This window comes from Herpailurus yagouaroundi, unplaced genomic scaffold (assembly GCF_014898765.1).
Source record: "Herpailurus yagouaroundi ecotype Mexico unplaced genomic scaffold, PumYag 140, whole genome shotgun sequence".
NCBI classification, from domain to species: domain Eukaryota; kingdom Metazoa; phylum Chordata; class Mammalia; order Carnivora; family Felidae; genus Herpailurus; species Herpailurus yagouaroundi.
In genome coordinates, this window is record NW_024412395.1 from 56,689,927 (window position 1) to 56,710,332 (window position 20,406).

Here is a 20,406-nt window from a genome sequence, read left to right on the forward strand (position 1 = left end):
AGAAAGAAAGAAAGAAAGAAAGAAAGAAAGAAAGAAAGAAAGAAAGAAAGAAATGCTACATAGGCAGAAACTCTATATTTGGCTCCAGCAGTGAAACAGAGAAGGCAGAGAGCTTAAAGAGAAATCATTCAGAAATGCCCTGTTTACAGTTAAGCCTCTGATTCTTGATTTTGGCTCAGGTCATGACCTCGCAGTCTGTCAGTTCGAGCCCTGTGTTGGGCTCTGTGCTGACAGCTCAGAGCTTGGAGCCTGCTTCAGATTCTGTGTCTTCCTCTCTCTCTGTCCCTGTACTGCTCACACTGTGTCTCTCAAAAATGAATAAATGTTAAAAAAAAAAAAAAAATTAGAAGTGCCCTGTTTACAAAGAACTTTGTTTCTATGGCAGCAGGGTAGAAAAGAAGTTTTGTATTAGGAAAAAATATACAGTTGCCTAACCCTATTGGCTGGGAAAAATAAAAGCTGAGCAAATTAGCACATTAAATCCTGGATCGTAAGGAAAATTCTAGATAGCCTGGAATGTAGGAGGACATGCCCCCATACTCATACAACCTTCTACAAATAACTGGGCAAAAATAAACATACCACATAGTTAGAAATTTATTTTTAAGTTAAAAAAAACACAAAAGCAAAATACAAAGTTATGTTTCAAAACCTAGGCCAACATCTTTCCTCTTAATAAATGTAAATGAGCTAAACTCACCAGAGCAAAAGACTTTCAGACTGGAGCATAAAAACAAAACCCAACTCCATAACATAAACTAAAATCTAAAATTAAGAGTTTTTGAAAGCTGAAGATAATAAAACAAAGAGCAAAAGTATACTAGGCAAATACAAATAATACAAGAGTTGTATCTTAATACCCCACAAGGTTGAATTCAAGACCCCCCCAAAAAAGGCTTAAACTAGAAAAAGATCATTTCATAGTGTTAAATATGATGCAATTCCTTTCCAACAAAAAGGGGCTAGAGCAACTGAGCACCCATGTGCAAAATGAAAGAAAGAAGAAAAGAATCTCAACATGAACCTCACACCTCATATAAAAATTAACTCAAAATGACTTATGAACTTAAATGTGAAATGTTAGAAGAAAGAAAACATAGAAAAAAAAATAAATAAGAAAATCTTCAGAATCTATAGCCAGGGAAGGGTTCTTGATAACAAAAGCACAACCCATAAAAAGAAAAATTAATAAATTTTACTCTGCAAAAACCCTATTAAGAGAACAAAAAGACAAACTACAGACTGGGAAAAAATATTTGCAAACCATATGTCCAACAAATAACTTATATCTACAACATATAAAGAATTCTCGGGGTGCCTGGGTGGCTCAGTCAGTTAGGCGTCGGACTTCAACTCAGGTCAAGATCTCGCGGTTCATGAGCCCGGTTCAAGCCCCACATCCAGCTCTGTGCTGACAGCTCAGAGCCTAGAGCCTGCTTTGGCTCCTGTGTCTCCTTTTCTTTCTATGCCCCTCCCCCATGCACGTGCTTGCTCGCGCACGCTCTCTCTCTCTCTCTGTTCCTCAAAAATGAATAAACATTAAAAAAAAAATTAAAGAATTCTCAGAACTCAACAGCAAAAAGACTAATAATCCAATCAGAAAAATAGAAGACATGAACAGATATTTCACAGAAAAGGAGATATAAATGGCAAGTAAACACATGAAAAGAAGTTTGACATCATTAGCCATTGGTGAAATGTGAATTAAAACCACAATGAAATATCACTACGTACCCATCAGAATGATCAGAATAGAAAATAGTGAAATATGAAATGCTGGCAAAGATGCAGAGAAACTAGATCATTTTTTAATATAATTTATTGTCCAATTGGCTTACATACAACACCTAGTGCTCATCCCAATAAGTTCCCTCCTCAATGCCTATCACCCAAAACTAGATCATTTATATGTAACCAGTGGAAATGTAAAATGGTACATCTCCTCTGAAAAAACATTTATCAGTTTCTTATAAAACTAAACATGTATTTACCATATGCCCCAGAAATTACACTCTTGGACATATACCCCAAAGAAATGAAAATTTATGTTCTAATGCCTATATACAAATGTTCATAGAAGCTTTATTTGTAATAGCCAAAAACTGGAAGCTACCCAAATGTCCCTCAACAAGTGTATGGATAAACAACCGTGGTATGTCATTACCATGGAATACAACTCAACAATAAAAAAGAAACCATTGATACACTTAACATCTTGAATGGATCTCAAGAATATGCTAGATAAAAAAGAAAAAGGCCAGTTTCAAAAGGTTATATGCTACATGATCTCATTTTATAATTCTTGAAATAACAAAATTATAGAGATATAAAACAGATTAGTGGGTGGCAAGGATTAAGAAGGAGGCAGGTAGAGGAGAGTTGGTATGACTACAAAGGGGTAGCAAAAAAGAGCCTCATGGTCTTGTTTTTTTTTTTTTTTTCAATTTATTTATTTAAGTAATCTCTACACCCAACATGGGGCTCGAACTCACAACCCTGAGATCAACAGCCACATGCTCCACCAACTGAGCCAGCCAAGTGCTCCCAGCTTTGTGGTTTTAGAACCATTCTGCATCTGAATTGTGGGGCAGGGACATGAAGCTACACATGATAAAACTACATAGAAATGTAAAACACACACAAAAGAGTGCATGTAAAACTGGCAAAATCTGATAGGCTCTGTGAATTGAATCAATGTCAGTTTCCTGGTTGTGATATTTTACTGTACTCATACAAGATGTTACCACTGGGGAAGTCTGGGTAAAGGATGCATGGGACCTGCTTGCACACTTTCTCTCTCTCTCTCACTCTGCCCCTCTCCCCTGCTAGTGCTCTCTCTCTAAAATAAAAATAAATAAATAATTTAAAAAAACTTTAAAAATAAGTAAAAACTTTTAATTAATGTATATACTATTTATTTATACACTATAGCAAACCTTTAATCAATGAAGTTTTATAATACATCTGATGCCTGGTAGACCTCTGCTTCTCATTCCTCTCCTTTTTTAGAATTATCAGGACTATTCTATGTGTTTATTTTTCCATTCAAAAGTATGGAATGAGTGTGCCAAGGCCTTTAAAGTACTGTTGGTGGGGCGCCTGGGTGGCTCAGTCGGTTGAGTGGCCGACTTTGCCTCAGGTCATTATCTCGCGGTCCGTGAGTTCGAGCCCCGGCTCTGTGCTGACAGCTCAGAGCCTGGAGCCTGTTTCAGATTCTGTGTCTCCCTCTCTCTGACCCTCCCCCGTTCATGCTCTCTCTCTGTCTCAAAAATAAATAAACGTTAAAAAAAAAAATTTTTTTTTTAAAAGTACTGTTGGTATTTTTAATGTGATCACACATTTTTAGATTAATTTAGGGAGAACTGATCTCATAACAATACTAAATCTTCCCATTAAAGAGGAAGATCTCTTAATTATGTCTCTGTACATAATTCTTTAAATACAAAAATCTACCAAGTGAATAACTATCAATATTCAAATATCTATCAATTGCAAAAGGGATGCTTGCAAAATGATTTCTTACCTACCAAAACCTCCTAGTAAAGATTATCCTTGAGTAAATATCAACAGATGTTCACAGAAACCTTCTCCTTTAAGAGCCAACTATAGTTGATTCCAAAGTATAGAGATACTTTGTATTCTCATAAGATCACCATGAAAGAAATGTTAAACTTTCCTCAAAAGGTTACAAATTATGGAGCACCAGGGTGGCTCAGTTGGGACAACTTCAGCTCAGGTCATGATCTCAGGGTTCATGAGTTGGAGCCCCACATCTGGCTATGTGCTGACAGCTCAGAGCCTAGAGCCTGCTTTGGATTCTGTGTCTCCTTCTCTCTCTCTCTCTCTCTCTCTCTCTGCCCCTCCCCCACTCACACTGTCTCTCTCTCTCTCTCAAAAATGAATAAACGTTAAAAAAAAATTTTTTTTAAGGCTACAAATTATGCTTGGCAACCCTCCTGCTGGATTGAGGAAGTATCTTTTATCAGAGTTGGGAGGAGGGGGTGAGAGAGGAGGGGGAGTGAGAAGAAGGTGTTAAAAACTGTATAAGATCAAAGTCCTATCCTCAAATGACTTTAGATTTAAGTAGGAAAAAAAAAAAACCATAAAAAATAGGGACAAGACCACCTTCTTCAGGTCCTTTGCTTAACTTTTCCCCCCATAGCTCCATTTTAAGAGGAATTAAAAACAAACAAACAAACAAAAACAGAAGGAAAATATAGCTGGGGCTCCTGGGTGGCTCAGTCAAATGAGCATCCAACTTTTTTTTTTTTTTCCTTGAGTGTCCAACTCTTGATTTCAGCTCAGGTCATGATCCCAGGGTTGTGGGATCAAGCTCTACGTTGGGCTCCATGTTGAGCAGAAGAGCCTGCTTGAAATTCTTTCTCTCTCCCCCACCCTCCCCCCCACTTCCCAACTCATGCAGGTGCACACTCTCCAAGAAAAGAAAGAAAGAAAAGAAAAGAAAAGAAAAGAAAAGAAAAGAAAAGAAAGAAAAGAAAAGAAAGAAAGGAGGAAGGAAAAGAAAAGAAAGAGGGAGGGAGGGTGGAGGGAGGAAGAAAATATAGCTAAATCCTCTGGGAAGGTCAAGTTTTATGCTAATAAGCCTCTGAAATGATCTTATAATGAAATTTCTAGAAAGTTATAATCTGGAAGAATAAGGTATCTAGGAGTAAAAGTCTAAGACTGCCTGTAGAGTTAGTTAAGGATAGAGACAAAGTTTAATGGCTGTTCACTCTTAGAAAATGAACCAATTCCCAAGGTAATGCATATCTGCCAGCATAAGCAAGAAATATAAAATTTAAACTGCAATCTAAACCTTCCCTCATATTGGACGATAGCCATAATGACTCCAATGAAACAAATTCAGCATTTAGATTATAATTTGTTTCAGTAATAGTTGAAAAGATTAGGGATATAAATATACTATTGAATCTGAAAGGCAGGAAAATAATAGGTTGGGAATCATCCCAAGCTCCTCCCTATTACATCCTGAAAAGAAGATATAATAAAACATCAAAGCATCTTATACAGAGTATTGACATTCTATCATAAAAGGTAACTTTAAGGTAGTTATGATTATGCAATATATGCTCATTCCTGAATCCATGACCGCTCTGTCCAGTAAAAGCATTTGGGAAATTTGGAACGCAGAAGTGAGTCACTTTTTGCAATATCAGGTAGATTGCTAAGCTTTATAATCAGTGTAGACTGTGATAAGTAAAACAATACATTTTATTACTAATTCTGCCTCCATTTCTTTAGGTAAACCCTGGTCCAGACGTCAACTTTTGTTTCCAAAGGAAAACGGTCCAGGAATAAGCTCAGGCAATAGCTCACATGAAAGAAAATGTCCTGTGGTAAGTCTTCTTTCTTTATACCACAGCATCCACTTTCACGTTGTTGTATTTTATTTCATGCTTTTTTGATTGCCATCAATCAGAAGGACAATTCTATTCTTTGTTTGATAACTGGTCTATGCTTCCAAGAGTGAAGAGCTCAGTGAAACAGAAGCTGCAGCAGTTGAGAACCAGGTCACAAATGTGAATGAGACAAAGTGAGAAATGGCTCTGAAGCTTAACAAACCAAGAAATACTAGATGCAGGTGATGCAGAACAGGCAGAAGGACACAGTAAGGACAATAAAGCCTCATACTCAAAAGAGTAGAAAGATCAAACTGAAGATATAAACATTTTTAAAGAAATTAAGTTTTTCTACTTTTATGAACAATTAGTATATGATTTATTTGCCAAAAAAAAAAAAAAAGTCTTCTGCAGCATAGTAGCAGATCCAGTAGATCACAATTTGTGAACAGCCATTAGAATTAGCACAGTAAAGTTCCCTGTCATTCTTTTGCAACTAGATACAAATCTTTCATAATTAAAAAAAAAAAAAACACCTATTTTTATATAGTAATGGATGTCAAGTGAAGTGGGTTTGGGGGGGGTTAAGTTTATTTATATATTTTTGAGAGAGAGAGAGAGCCCATGTACATATGCAAGGGGGGGGAGGGAGAAAGAGAGGGAGGGAGGGAGGGAGAGGGAGAGACAGAGACAGAGAGAGAGAAAAAGAGAGAGAGAGAGGGAGGGAGGGAAAGAGAATCCCAATGAGGCTCCACAATATCAGTACAGAGCCCCATTCAGGGCAAGAACTCACCAACTGTGAGACATCAAGAGTCAGACACTCAACAGACTAAGCCACCCAGGTGGCCCTCAAGTGAGTTTTTTAAAGTTTTTTAAAGATGTTTCAATCAAGTAAACATCACATCTATTCCCTTTCTAAATTTCTTTTCTCCCCTCTTTTAATGAAAAACTAGAAAGGAACGAGGGAAGGGGGCTCAGCATTATAAAATCCACTACTATACCTGGGATAAGAAGCATTCCAAAAGATTTCAAAAGAGAAAGAAAATAAAGAAAATGGCAGAGATGTTATTTCATAATATGCATGCACTCAATTTTTTATTCTTTTATCTACATATAAAAGCTAAAATTTTATGATCTCTCGGAGTTCCAATTTGAAATTATGTCCTGCACTACAGACTAAACAAATTTTTTTTTACTACAGCAGTCCCAAAGAAAGAGATCCTACACCCACCAAAAAAACCTAAATATCACCGACTCCTCCTTTTCCATTACCTTCCATTTCCTCCCATCAAGTTGTTGTCTCAGTTTTACTTCTGGAACACTGCTAAGTCATCTATTCATCTCCACAGCCACTGGGATGTCCCAATCCAGATGGATTTTTAGATTAAACTCCTATAACAGCACCCTAGCTGATCTGTTTCTATCCTTGTCCTCCTCTACTCAATCTCCACAGGCAGCACACATGAGCCTCTTAACTTAAATCTCATCATGCGATTCTTCCACTAAAACCTTTACAAGCTTCCCATTTCACCCAAAATGAAATTCAAATTCCTAGCACCAGGACCCTCCCATGATCCAGAACCTATCTGGTTCTGCAAGCATACTTCCTATCACTCTCTCCATCACAGACCCTCAAATAAGTCATGCTCTCTTCCATTACACAGCCTTTGTATTTTCTGTTCTCTTCCTATAAAGATCTTCCCTTATCCATATCCCTTCTTAAAAATCTTCAATGACTTCCTATCACTCCTAGATTAAGTCCTAAAGTCATTATCATGGCCTATGAAGCCCTTAAGAAATATCCCTTGCCTAACTATCCAGACTTTCCCTATAATCCAGTCTTTGGCCTTCTTTCAATTCTTTAAACCTTCCATGGTCTATCCACCTCAGGGCCTTTATATATGCTGTTCCTTCTCCCTAACAGACTATCCACTCCCTTGTCACACCACATAATCATTCTTTGCATCTCAAACTCAAAGATCACTTTTCAGGGAGGCTATGGTAAGCAGAGTTCTAAAACTATCTCTCTCCCTCCCCAAGATTTCCATCCTCCAGTTATACAATCAAACAGTAATCTAGGTACTGCTGTGAAGGGACTTTGCAAATATAATTAAGTATTACTCAGATTTTAAGCAAGGGAGATTATCCTGGATTATCCTGGTGGGTCTAATATAATCAGTTAAACCCTTAAAGACAAAGCTTTCTCTGAGTTGAGGGCAGAATTGGAAGTCAGAGAGATACAGCACGGGTCAGCAAACAACCTGACTAGATCTTGAAGATTCTCCCCACAGAGACTCCAAATAAGATCCCGGTCCAGCTGATTGATTAGTTTGATTTAGGCCTGCAAGACTCTAAGCAGAGAACCCAGTCAAGCCACCTGGATCTACACAAACTGTGATACAATAGATGGGTGTTGCTCTAAGCTGCTAAATTGGTGGCAACAATAGAAAATGAATACAAAGGCTCTTCCCTGACCCCCATCTCCATCCCAGACTGGGTTAGGGTCTCTGTTAAGTGTTTCCATAGCATGCGACACTTCTCTTCAGGATATTCATCATACTTACTAATTGATATATGCAGTCTAAAATCTATAGTCAAAGATTTTGTATTTTTGTATACCATACACCATTATAATCTAATACCTACAAAATTGGTACCCATAAATACCAAGAATTGGTACCAATTTTTTATTCAATTGTCTCAAAATTCAATCATTACACACTTTCAGTAAAGGCCTATATTATAAAATATTTCTATAATAAGGGTCAATTGCTTTATAGCAGTGACTAAGACAGGGGAAGAGAGATAGGATGAATGGAATATATTCGGAATTACTGGGTCAGTTGTTCTTTTTATTTTACAAACCCTCCCTCACTTACCACTACCCACAATCTGAGATGTCCACTCTATGCCCTATGACCCTAGGGAAGCATGATCATCTATTAGAGAATCACAAAAGATTCCCACCTAGAGTCATTATTACTAACGTCACTGAGTTAGATTCCTCAGATATGCTGAATTGTAAATTAAGGTTTTAAACAGTTGGTTTACTTTTTTAAAGAAATACTTTTCAAAATGAAAAACAACCAAACAAATTTACTCAAACTGAGACATTATTATTTCATACTAAAGAGAGACTTAATGTATTTAAACCATCTGGTCAAAAAGAGGAAAAGTCAACTAAAAGAACAATTTACTTACATCAATGGGAAAGCAAAAAACGGAAGTGTCATGGCAAGTCTTGCTGTAAATTCATCAGGAAGATACCACAAGTATACAATTAAACATGTAAACAGATAGAGAATTGAAGAGTAGAGAATTAATCTTCCAACCCATAATTTTTGTAATCTCTGATTTTTTTCCCTAAATTCTTCCAATGCTTGAATTTCCTGTTAAGAGAGAATTATTCTATATTATTGAAGCGAATCTCAAATTTCATAAAGAAATCAAAATGTTAACAAAAAATTTTAACAGTATAGAGAGGTTATAAAGAAATAATTCTTAAAAGTCAATGAAATATAATACCTTAATATTTTTAAATAGAACATATGAAAAAGAAAATTTTAAATGAGACTAAAAACATGAAATGCCTATTCTGACAAGTTACTCTTAAATGCAAAATTAAGATACTGTTTTTAACCTACCAAATTAGCAAAGATCAAGCATGAAATTGACATCAATAAATAGTATTTATTAAACTAAACAAGTAATAATTCTCCTTTTATAAGGTCTAAAAAAATCTAGCTACATAAAGAAAGAATGAATAAAAACTGGGGTGCCTGGGTGGCTCAGCTGGTTAAGCATCCGACTCTTGGTTTCGGCTCAAGTCATGATCTCACAGTTTCGTGAGTTCAAGCTCCATGTCAGGCTCCGTGATGACAGTGTGGAGCCTGCTTGGGATTCTCTGTCTCCCTCTCTCTCTGCCCTTCGCCCACCTGGGCTGTCTCTGTCTCTCTCAAAATAAATAAATGAAATTTAAAAAAAAAAAGGAATTAATAAAAATTAAAACAGTGACCCATACTAGATTCTTTCAATCTATTCATCACTCTTAATATTCCTAAGGAATAACCATTTTTGATAACAGAAAGTAAAAAAAGCTGTGAAGTTTGTGTACTGATAAAAATTGTTGCAGACCATCTTATAATCTACTTTATCCTATCTGTAACATTGATTTATGCCATGCTATGCATCTAATTCCATTCTAACAGGTTCTATTGACACAGGCTTCTTAAGTCACTGATTCACTCTGAATTTTTTTGAAATAATGTAACATTAAAGTCTTCAGGCTTACTCTATATCATCTCTAATTCCCAAACCAGATCCAGTCTCCAAAATACTACACATATACTATAATAATATTTATGTAATACCTAAAATGAATTAAAACACCCCAGAGCTAAAAAACATACCTTATCTATATTTTCCAGAACTTCTACAGTTGACGGTTTTGTCTGTTATAAAAACAGATGAGACATTAAAACTTGTTATTGCAAACTTAGATACATTTTGATTTATAAAATCACAAAAGAACATTTTAATTCAAAATTAAGCTTTTTCAAATATTGTTAAACAATGTATACTATTTATAAATAACATTTAGATTTAAATAAAAATTATAAAGAGAACTACGTAAGATTAAAGAAACAAGCATTTTCCTACTTGACTTTTTAGCCTGAGTACTTTCAACTCTGACAGTTCATTTTTTACCAGTCTTAATCCCAGAACACACTTTTATAGAGAAAAAGAAATTCTCCTCCAAGAAAAATTTTCTTAGACATGATTATTCAAAAGAACTCCTACATTAAAAAACTCAAGATTAAAGATGGTCTGATTTACTATTGCTAAAAGTTCATTTAGGACTCTGGAAGTCAAAATCAATAGGCTACCTTCATTCTGAATTCCTACGTTTCTGAAGATTAGATTTTAAAAAGGCACCTAAGAATACTTCATTATAGCAGAGCTTGTTTGTTAAAAATATTTTTTATACACCCCGAATAAAAACCAGCCAAAATGTCTCATACAACACTTGTGAAACCATTTACCAATTATGTACTCAATAATATAGGAGGATAATGAATATCAATTCATTGCAGTTCCCATAAGAGTTGTTAACATTAGGTTGAACCACATGAAATTGCTTTTTATGTAAGTCAAAACTGTTGAATATTGGTAATTTCATATGATTCAACCTAACAAAGACAAAGAAAAAATAGGCAAATTTGATCCTCAAGCAGAACTGTAACAGAGTTTTAAAGGAAAGAGCAAGGAGTCCATGGAACACCAAAACAAAGCAGTTCCAGTAACAGTCCAAAAACTAGTATAACAAGCATTTCTAGGCTCCATTATTATACTAAAAAGGAATTAAAAATAAGCAAAGTAGTTTGTCTGAGATTACATTATCTCCTCTCATATTAGAAAAGAGCATATATTAATATATCTTATATTTTATAGTACTAAATTGGAGATACTTCCTCTAAAGCCTTAACCAATAACATCAAACTACATTTCAAATTTTGTTTTAAGCCTCTAATTCCTAAAAGTATATCTAGTATAACTTCAGCAAATATTTATGACAAGCTTTAAGCAAAAAGAGATAGCCTGTAAAATCAGGTATTGTATAGCATACAACTATAATTTCAACCATTTCAACAATAATAATAGTTTCAACTATTTTTCAAATAAGATTGAAATGTAGGCAATATAAGGGAAAAAAGCTAGAAAAGATAGCTATTTTCACATGAATGAATAAACAAAAATATTCATAAGTCAAAGTGAAACAATTATTTTAAACAGAGGCATTACATACCTACATGGCAAGCAGAACTATTAAAGTCCAAATATAATTCATAAGAATTATAATTCTTCTAATTCATAAGAAAAGGAAGAAAATTAAATAGAATTAGGGACAATATCAAGCTTTACTCAAGTCTATACTACAAAGGAGACTTTTACAAATAGGTTTATGTCACACTTTATATTAGACTAAGAACTGACCATAAAGAAAAATAATTTACCTTCCATCGAGAAAATAATCCACCCATCTTTTATTTTTAGAAACTGGGCACAATGATAAATATCATCAATTGTCCAAAGGAATTCACAGCTAGAAAAAAAGCAAGTATTTAAAATTTTTAGGTTAAACACACAGCATACCCACTATAAAATATAGATGTTGCAATACTGCCAAAAAATAACATACAATACTAATTTCTCTGAACTCCACTTATGTGGAATTTTAATTTAGAGAGCCTTGGGATAGTCTACCCTTCAAGAAATCCCTTCTTCCAAATCAGGACATATTTAAAAGTAAAAATAAGCTGAAAAGGCTTTTAAATGGCACGACATTTTAGCAGCGTATATTCATACTACTTTGCAATCTGCTGTTGTTTACAGTAGATCCCCTAATGTTGTAAGAAAAGTTTTATTAAACTACTTTCATTCCACACGCTTAAATACAAAATCTCTATCATTCAGCTATCTACCAACTAAACTAGTTATTTGGAATTAGCATTTTAGAATGTTTAGCATAACATTATTTTACAAGTAATAACAGAAAGCCAACTGGATTTTGAATAAGAAAATAAGGATTACAGAACTACCTGTGACCTTGAGCAAATCATTTATTGCTTCTGGAGCTTTAATTTTATTTTCTGTAAACTAGACTTACTATACCACCACTTTTCACAGGATAGCCTTCCTTACTACCATTTTACAGATAAGAAAATTAAGTGAAAAGACATTCAGCAATTTTCCCAATAGCTCAGAAGACACATGATCCAAACCACTCTATCTTCAGACTTCTGGTCTGTTCACTACTGTTCCAACACCCAAATAAACATTTCTCTCTGAAACTGGGTCTAAGTCCCTCAAGTCAGTTGACCTTCATGTCAGTTAGTGTATATCCAATGTCCTTATTTCAGTCATTTTTCTAGTATTCTCAAATGTATTATAATATTACCATATGGATAAAAATGTATCAGCAATCTTAGGTTCTAAATCAATTTACCAGTCAATAATTATATAAGTTTTTACTCTTTTAAGTTGAAAGAGTAAAAACATACTTTCAAATTTACACACTTTTACCAGGTGTAGTTATATACTGCCAATGTATAAAACTACTTCATTTCCACACACAAAAAAAGTTAGGCCATAATTCTTACATTTTTTAAAACCATTAATGTAATCACAAAATAATACCAGTACCAAGTAAATACATTCACTCTGCGACACTATTTATAGGCTGGAATTAGCATAAGGCATACCCATCTTGGACTTTCTTGGGTAGAGAAGTAACAAAGAGCCTAATTATGAAATACTTTCACTTACAAAGCGATTTCTAGTACCAGATATACCAATAATCTGTCCTGAAATTTTCTGGTGTTTATAAATATAATGAATGTTATCCGCCACATTTAAGTTGCAACCTAAATATTATTAATCCTTCAATATTAACTAAGTATTCAAATTTCTAAAGTGCAGTTTTAGGAAATCCTGGAACTTTAATGAATAAAAGTATAAATTTCTCAGTTAAAACATTAAATAGATCTCAAAATCTTCTGAAGATGCTAAAAATACTAAGAAAGGTGATGGGGTGGGGGTGGATTTACATGAGCCACTTAACTTGGTATTTTCAAAGTATATAGTAATTCTCTACTATTCGGGAATTAATTGTATGCTGTCAAGCACAGAGTTTTGCACACAACTGGTCTACACGTTTTGGTTTCTAACAATTATATGCCTCCAAGTTAAGTTTGTAGCCATCACAAGTCAGGATTTTTAATACTTAAAAGTAATCACAGGGGTGTCTGCTGGCTCAGTTGGTAGAGCATGGGACTCCTGATCTTGGGGTCATGAGTTTGAGCCCCATGTTGGGGGTAGGGTTTACTTAAAAATAAATAATTCTTTAAAATAACATTGAAAAAGAAAGTAATGACAACAATAAAGATATCAATTAAATATTTGGTAAGTACTGCCATTTCTCTAGGAAACCCTAAAACAAACGCCTTACATGACTTTTATTATTTAGATACTACTATCATCCCATTTTACAAATGTTGGAAACTGAGGCTAGGGAAGTAAAGTAATTTGGTCCCAAAAATACTAAGTAGCAGAGCCAGACACAGCATTTTAGTTTTGGCTTTTTATGAAGAAACTAGTTATTCCCAGTAACACGAAATCAGAAATAAAGTCTGCTTTATATAAATTAGATTGGAATATTTATACATAAAATATATGAAAGCACCTCTGACATTCTCAAATAGCTGGTAAACAGAGCTACTGAAGTGGAAAGTAAGTTATAAACACAAGAGACAGTGTTGGTACAGTGGATCATTGTAGCCCACATCTGATTAAATCCGAATGTTTAAATCTGCATGGAAGAGAAGCTAAATGATTTGCCAAATCATTTTGGCAGCTAGCTCTAGTTAGGGGCAGAACTGATACTAGGAGTCTGCAAGCACTGCTTTTACTTTTTTACTGAATATCACTTTTTAAGTAAGCATAATATGAAATATGTGCATAATGTTGCAATTAATATCAATTATTTGCTTGGAGAACTGTTATGGTGTTAATGAAATAAACTATGAGATTTCTGAAGCAGAGTATTCTGCTTTAGAATTTGTCCTCGAAAACAACATTATGGTAAATAGTCATTAAATGTCATATCCATGCTTTCAGGGTCATAATCAAAGAATGAGTCAACCCTCATTGTTCCAGCAATTTTCCTATCAAATTCCAGTATTGTGTAAGAAGCTGATTTACTATGGGGCACCTTGGTGGCTCAGCTGGTTAAGCGTCGGACTTCAGCTCAGCTCACATAATCTCATAGTCTGTGAGTTTCAAGCCCTGCATCAGGCTCTGTGCTGACAGCTCAGAGGCTGGATCCTGCTTCAGATTCTATCTCTCTCTCTGCCCCTCCCCCTGCTCACACTCTGTCTCCCTCTCAAAAATAAAATAAAAACATAAAAAAATTAAAATAAAAACAGAAGCTGATTTGCTATAATACACAACTAATGGAGTACTTTCCATCAGATATGAAAGCATAACAAAATTAAGTAAATCAACTCTTTATAGCTTTCGTTTCATACCTCTTCTGTTTTCCAACTCTTTTTCCCTCCTTGCCATACTCCAATTCCTGTAGCCCATTACTTACTATGAAACCTTGGGCAAATAAGCTATTTAATGTCTCAGTTACTCAGTATCTTCATCTGCAAAAGAGGGAGAGTTAAGGACCCTCTTTAAATGTTGAAAGGCTTGGGGCACCTGGGTGGCTCAGCCGGTTAAGCGACCAACTTTGGCTCAGCTCAGGTCATAATCTCACGATTTGTGGGTTCAATCACCACATCCGGCTCTGTGCTGACAGCTCAGAACATGGAGCCTGCTTCGAATTCTGTGTCTCCCCCTCTCTCTCTGCCCCTCCCCAACTTGTGCGTGCACACACGCGCTCTCTCTCTCAAAAATAAACATTAAAAAAATTTGCTTTAATGTTGAACGGCTTGAATGACACAATGCATTCTAAAGCATTTACAGCAGTGTCTAACACATAAATAATTCCTCAATATAAATTGTTTTTACTGCTGTGGTCATTGCTATTTCCTAATCCATCTCTTCCAACAAATGGAAAATACATGGGAAGCAAATAACTACCATTTCTTTCAGAAGCATAAATCAATGTTTGCCCTTGAGTGGACAGATGGCTCAATCTCAAGTGGCTTGTCCCCAAGAACTCTTCCATAAATGTGTACAGTCTCTTTCCACTCTGATATCACAGTGGAACCTGACATGACCTTAAGAGCTGGATGCATCTAATGTGTTTTCCAGTAAGTAATTATGCCCACCATATTATTTCAATGTTTTGAATGTTCAATGTTAACTGATATTCACACTTAGGTTTGGGTGTCAGAATTTAAAATCCTGGGTCATGTCATTCTTAAATTCTCAGCTTACTTCAAGTCATATTAAAATAATGGAGTAGGGGCGTGGCTCAGTAAATTGAGCATCTAACTCATAATTTCAGCTCAGATCATGATCCCAGGGTCACAGAATCGACCCCTGCTAGGGCTCTGCGCTGAACATGAAGCCTGCTTAGGATTCTCTCTCTCCCTCTCCCTCTCCCTCTCCCTCTCCCTCTCCCTCTCTCTCTGCTCCTCTCCCCCTCCCCCCAAAAATAATTAATTAATTAATTATTTTAAATAATGGAAGGGTGTCTGGGTGGCTCAGTTGATTGAGTGACCAACTTTGGCTCAGGTCATGATCTCTTAGTTTGTAAGTTAGAGTCCCGCATTGGGCTTGCTGCTGTCAGCATCGAGCCTTCTTGAGATCCTATGTCCCCCTCTCTCTGCCTCTCCCCACTGGCATTCTCTCTCCTAAAAATAAATAAGCATTTCAAAAAAATTTTTTAAATAAAATGAAAAAAATAAAGGAGTAAAAAAGATCTGGATTCAAAATATGGCTCAACCACATACTAGCAATGTGATCTTAGGTAAATTAAACTCTCTAAACCTCAGTTTCCACATCTGTAGAGTGGTGAAGCTATCTACACTTTACAGAATTATTGTATGAATTAAATGAAATTATGTATCACCTGACACAGTGTCCAACTAGTGTGCACATAATAAACTGTAGCCACTATTATTACTATTATCAGAAAGCAATACTCCTCATACAAACACCTTTCTTTCTAAACTCATAAAGTATCTGTTTTCATAATTTTAAAATGGGAAAAATAAGTTACAGTTTGTATTTTAACTGAAAATGTTTTGCTCCCATTTACTTTAACATTAAAAAAATAAAACAACATATCCTGCAGGTTCTTCCATTAAAATAATCTTGCAGGCCTTTAACAGCAAAGCAAGTTAACTTTTATATTTATCAACTTCCAAACCTAAGTGGAAACTATTCAGTCACCATCAACAGTACCTCTATTTGTACTATTCAGTTTAAGCTTAAGAGTGATTTGTTCTAGAACTCTAACTTTCCAATATCCTAGCTAAAGGCAATTCTGAAATATACCAAACCACCACATTTATTGCTCACAAATAATATTTCTGAAAAGAGGTACACCTCTAAAAGTAACTTTACTACACGTTGATTAATTCTGGTGTTCATGGCAAGTTGATGTTCATTTTGAACTAACTTCCAAGAAGTGACTATATTTAATATGGAAAGGTTTCTAATATTAAATCATACCTGTTTGACAGTCATAGGACTTCTTTTCTTACATCCTCTCTCAAGTTAATATATAATCACCATGTAACTTTATTAACAGTGTTGGACTGATCTTAGTAGATGACAGAGAAACTTAAAATTCTAATGTTAAAGGCACCATTCTTGTTTTTAAAAACGTGTTCAAAATCAACTTCCTCCTAAAATGGAACTATGAGGGCTGCTGAGAACAAGAGATTAGCATTCCCTGCCAGTTTGAACATATGCCTGAAGCCAAGCTCACTCAGATGCACACACACTGCTGTGAACAGGGTCATTTCTGTCAACGGTGACACCCAAGCCAGAGAGAAAGGAGAAAACAATTGACACAAACCAGAAGCCAACTGGGAAAAAAAGCAGAACATGGAAAATTCAATGAGTCACCAGTTTTATTACTGTGAGGGCACCATCAGCAAAACTGAGTTCACCAATCACAACTCTCAATACCCGTACCCACTATTAAAAAAATTAAACTATTTTCTTTAAACAGTTTATTTTTAAGTAATCCCCACACTCAATGCGGGGCCCAAACCCATAACCTCGAGATCAAGAGTCGCAGCCTCCGCCCAACCCAGGCACCCCCAAGAAATAAACTATGGATGTAGTTTAGATTTGCTCTTCGCCTCCCGCTGCGCCCAAGACACCTACGCAACCTCTCCCTGCCCTCCAGCCTTACACCGCCCACCGTCCCTCAAATAAGGACAACGGTTGTAGAGAGGCTTCTCTAAGCAGCACACAATCCACGCCCACATGGCTGGGCCGAGCAGCATGACACTGACAGTTTTCGGTCCCTCCCAATCTGTCCAATTCGTGGCGCCTCCGCACAACTCAGAGAAAAAAAACGAGACAGAGAACACTCAAGGCGACAGCTTAGCTTAGGGTAGAACCTTCGGACCCTTCGTCTCGACAGAGGCGGGCCAAAGAGCCGATGCTCAGCTCAACCCAGACACCCACACCGGAATCTGAGAACAAGGCGGGGAAACCGCCTCCCCTTCGCGGGGATAGGTGGGGGGAAGGGGTCTCTAGCACTCCAGAGTCAGCCCTGCCACTTGGCTGGGAAATCAAGAGGAGCAGGAGGCGATGTTGGTTAGCGCGCAGCCCGGCGGGAGTTTGACTAGCCGCCGCCGCAGAGCTCTTAGGCCACTTGGCATGAGGCGGGGGCGCCTGGGAGACGCAAGCGGGGGAACCGGGAGCGTATCTCCCAGGGAAAAGCTCGGCGCGCTTCCCCTTTGCCGAGCCCGCCACCCCCAGTTGCCTTCATTTTAAGCGTTCTACCTGCAAGAAGCGGGCAAAGCCCGGCGCCTGTGTCCACGTCTGCCAGCTTCGGCGGCCACCGCGCAGCCTGCCTCCCGAGCAGGCAGCAGCCGCCACTGACAGAGCGATGGGCCCGGCCAACTCCTTCCCATCAAACCCCGCGCTTCCGCCGCCGGCCAATCGGCGCCGCGGCCGGCGCGCGCCGCTCCCCGGTCACGTGACTGTGACCCGAGCGGACAGTTGGGGCGGGCCAGTCCGGCCGTTGGCCGGGGGCCTCCTGTCCCTGTCGCTTCCGCGGCTAAGCAGGGTGCTCCTCGTCGTGTCTCAGGGGTATACTGCCATTTATTATGAGTCTGACCAATAGCGGTTACTTCTTACTCGTCCTCTGCCCCCGATTCTCTTGAAGCCTGTTCTGCCGAGTCTCACTGGAGAAGGAGAACCCCGAAATTGGTCCTGGTGGTCCTAGACCGGCCGCGAGGGAGACGAGTGCGGTTGAGCGTGGAGACGGCTGTGTCTGGAAAGGACTCCGCCTTGAGGAGTCCCAGATCAGCTGTCATCCAGCCGGCAGCAGTGCGAGTGCTGAGAAGAGGCCAGTTCCCAAGCCAGTGGGGAAAATTCAGCCTAGACTCCAGGAGTGCTTGGGGCTCTTATCACCCATGGACGTCAAAAAGGGTCATTTGATGACAGGACGCTTACCTCACCCGTGTGTGGTGAGCTGCAAATGGCACATGATGTTGATTTCAAACCCATGTATGGCAGAAGCTGAGTTTTCTATTTCAAAACTCTTACCTCCAGGTTCCTCCCTTCACAGGTCGTGATACGTGGGCCCACGAATAAACCACCCAGGCTGCATTCACCTCAGATTTGAAACACTGGCTAAAGAGCAATTTCCTAGTCAACTGGAAATGACAAGTCCCATAAGGAAAGATACTTGAACCACACAAGATAACGATGGAGAAGGGTAGAAAAGCAAGCCAAAGCCTTGGTCAGTGTTTTACCTCCGTGACATGTTTTAACCCTTTGTGCAAACATTTTAGTGGGTTTTTTTTTTTTTGGCTAAATGGGATTATTTGTTTTTTTTTGTTAGTTAGGCTTTTGAAAACAATGTTTCCAAAGGGGAACCCTCTTTCACTGGTGGTGGGAATGCAAACTGGTGCAGCCGCTCTGGAAATCAGTGTGGAGGTTCCTCAAAAAATTAAAAATAGAACTACCCTATGACCCAGCAAGAGCACTGCTAGGAATTTACCCAAGGGATACAGGAGTGCTGATGCATAGGGGCACTTGTACCCCAATGTTTATAGCAGCTCTTTCAACAATAGCCAAATTATGGAAAGAGCCTAAATGTCCATCAACTGATGAATGGATAAAGATGTGGTTTACATGTACAATGGAATACTACTTGGCAATGAGAAAGAATGAAATCCTGCCTTTTGCAGCAACATGGATGGAACTGGAGGGTATTATGCTAAGTGAAATAAGTTAGGCAGAGAAAGATACCATATGTTTTCACTCATGTGGATCTTGAGAAACTTAACAGAAGACCATGGCGGGGGGGGGGGGGGAATATATTTACAGAGAGAGAGAGGGAGGCAAACCACAAGAGACTCTTAAATACTGAGAACAAACTGAGGCGCGATGGGGGGGAGGGGAAAGTGGGTGATGGGCATTGAGGAGGGCACTTGTTGGGATGAGCAGTGGGTGTTGTAAGGAAGCCAATTTGACAATAAATTATATTAAAATAATGTTTCCGTGATTTTTAAAGACTAATTGTTTGAATGTGCTATATTTAAACTTTGACAATGCAAACAAATAAGGTAAAGTAACAAACTGAACATAGGATCTAGTTGGTAAGAATAAAATCTTACACTGGAAGCTACCAGATAATTCACTGTGGAATCGCTTGTCCTAACTTACAGCTTTTTAAGCTTGAAAGGATGAAGGGAAGGGAACCCAAGTTTACTTCTTGTGTACTATGGGTCAGGCACTTTACAAACCTAGAAGAAAATGAAACATTTCATTTATTTTGATATGGAAATTAAACCATTTTGATTTTCATCCTATGCTATTTCAAAGTATATTTTTTAAAGGCCTATGCAGTTACACAAATATATCTCCTCACCTCAGGAATATATTTTCCTAAGATAACAGGGAAGAAATGTTCTCCACTTGCTAATGGTTTGTTCTCTAGTTTTAATTGGGCCATCAAAGTCTGTGGTAAAGGGGGGAGGGGAGACCAGAACTAGATGGTTGCCAGAGATCCCAAATCTAATCCTGAGACAAAATTCCATAGGTAATTGCCCTAGAAGAGGAGAGGCTTGACCTGGCAAGGGGAGGGAGGGATGTATTGAATCCTTAACTCTTTTAATTGAACAACTTTGTAAGGTAAATATCATTTTCAAGTGAGGAAATTGAATAGAAATATACCGTTGAAGCTAGCATTATACCACTGCCTCCTTTATATTATGTGATGAAGGTTTGTCAAGCACAGCAAGGGAAGATACTAGAAGCAGAGAAATCAACATATGCACTATATCAGGGTCACACCAAATATTTATTAGGGACAAGACCATGTGTTGTGTAAGGATACAGA

The 20,406-nt window shown here is 37.5% G+C and overlaps 1 protein-coding gene across 4 annotated transcripts in view; it reads right to left on the reverse strand.

Annotated features, from left to right (window-relative positions):
* LNPK (lunapark, ER junction formation factor) overlaps nt 1–18,419 on the reverse strand; it is a 75,615-nt gene extending 57,196 nt beyond the window's left edge. For 2 of the 4 annotated variants that reach the window (XM_040475449.1, XM_040475451.1), the window contains exons 1-4: nt 17,838–17,970; nt 11,375–11,463; nt 9,770–9,811; nt 8,562–8,749 (exon numbers count right to left, since the gene is read on the reverse strand). In XM_040475449.1, coding sequence (XP_040331383.1) covers nt 8,562–8,749; nt 9,770–9,811; nt 11,375–11,401 — 257 coding nt within the window. In that variant the 5' untranslated portion in view covers nt 11,402–11,463; nt 17,838–17,970. Of the gene's footprint in view, nt 1–8,561; nt 8,750–9,769; nt 9,812–11,354; nt 11,464–17,837; nt 17,996–18,174 lie in introns of those variants that run through there. The other 2 variants (XM_040475450.1, XM_040475452.1) reach the window with 2 other exon arrangements.
* Nucleotides 18,420–20,406: the final 1,987 nt, after the last annotated feature.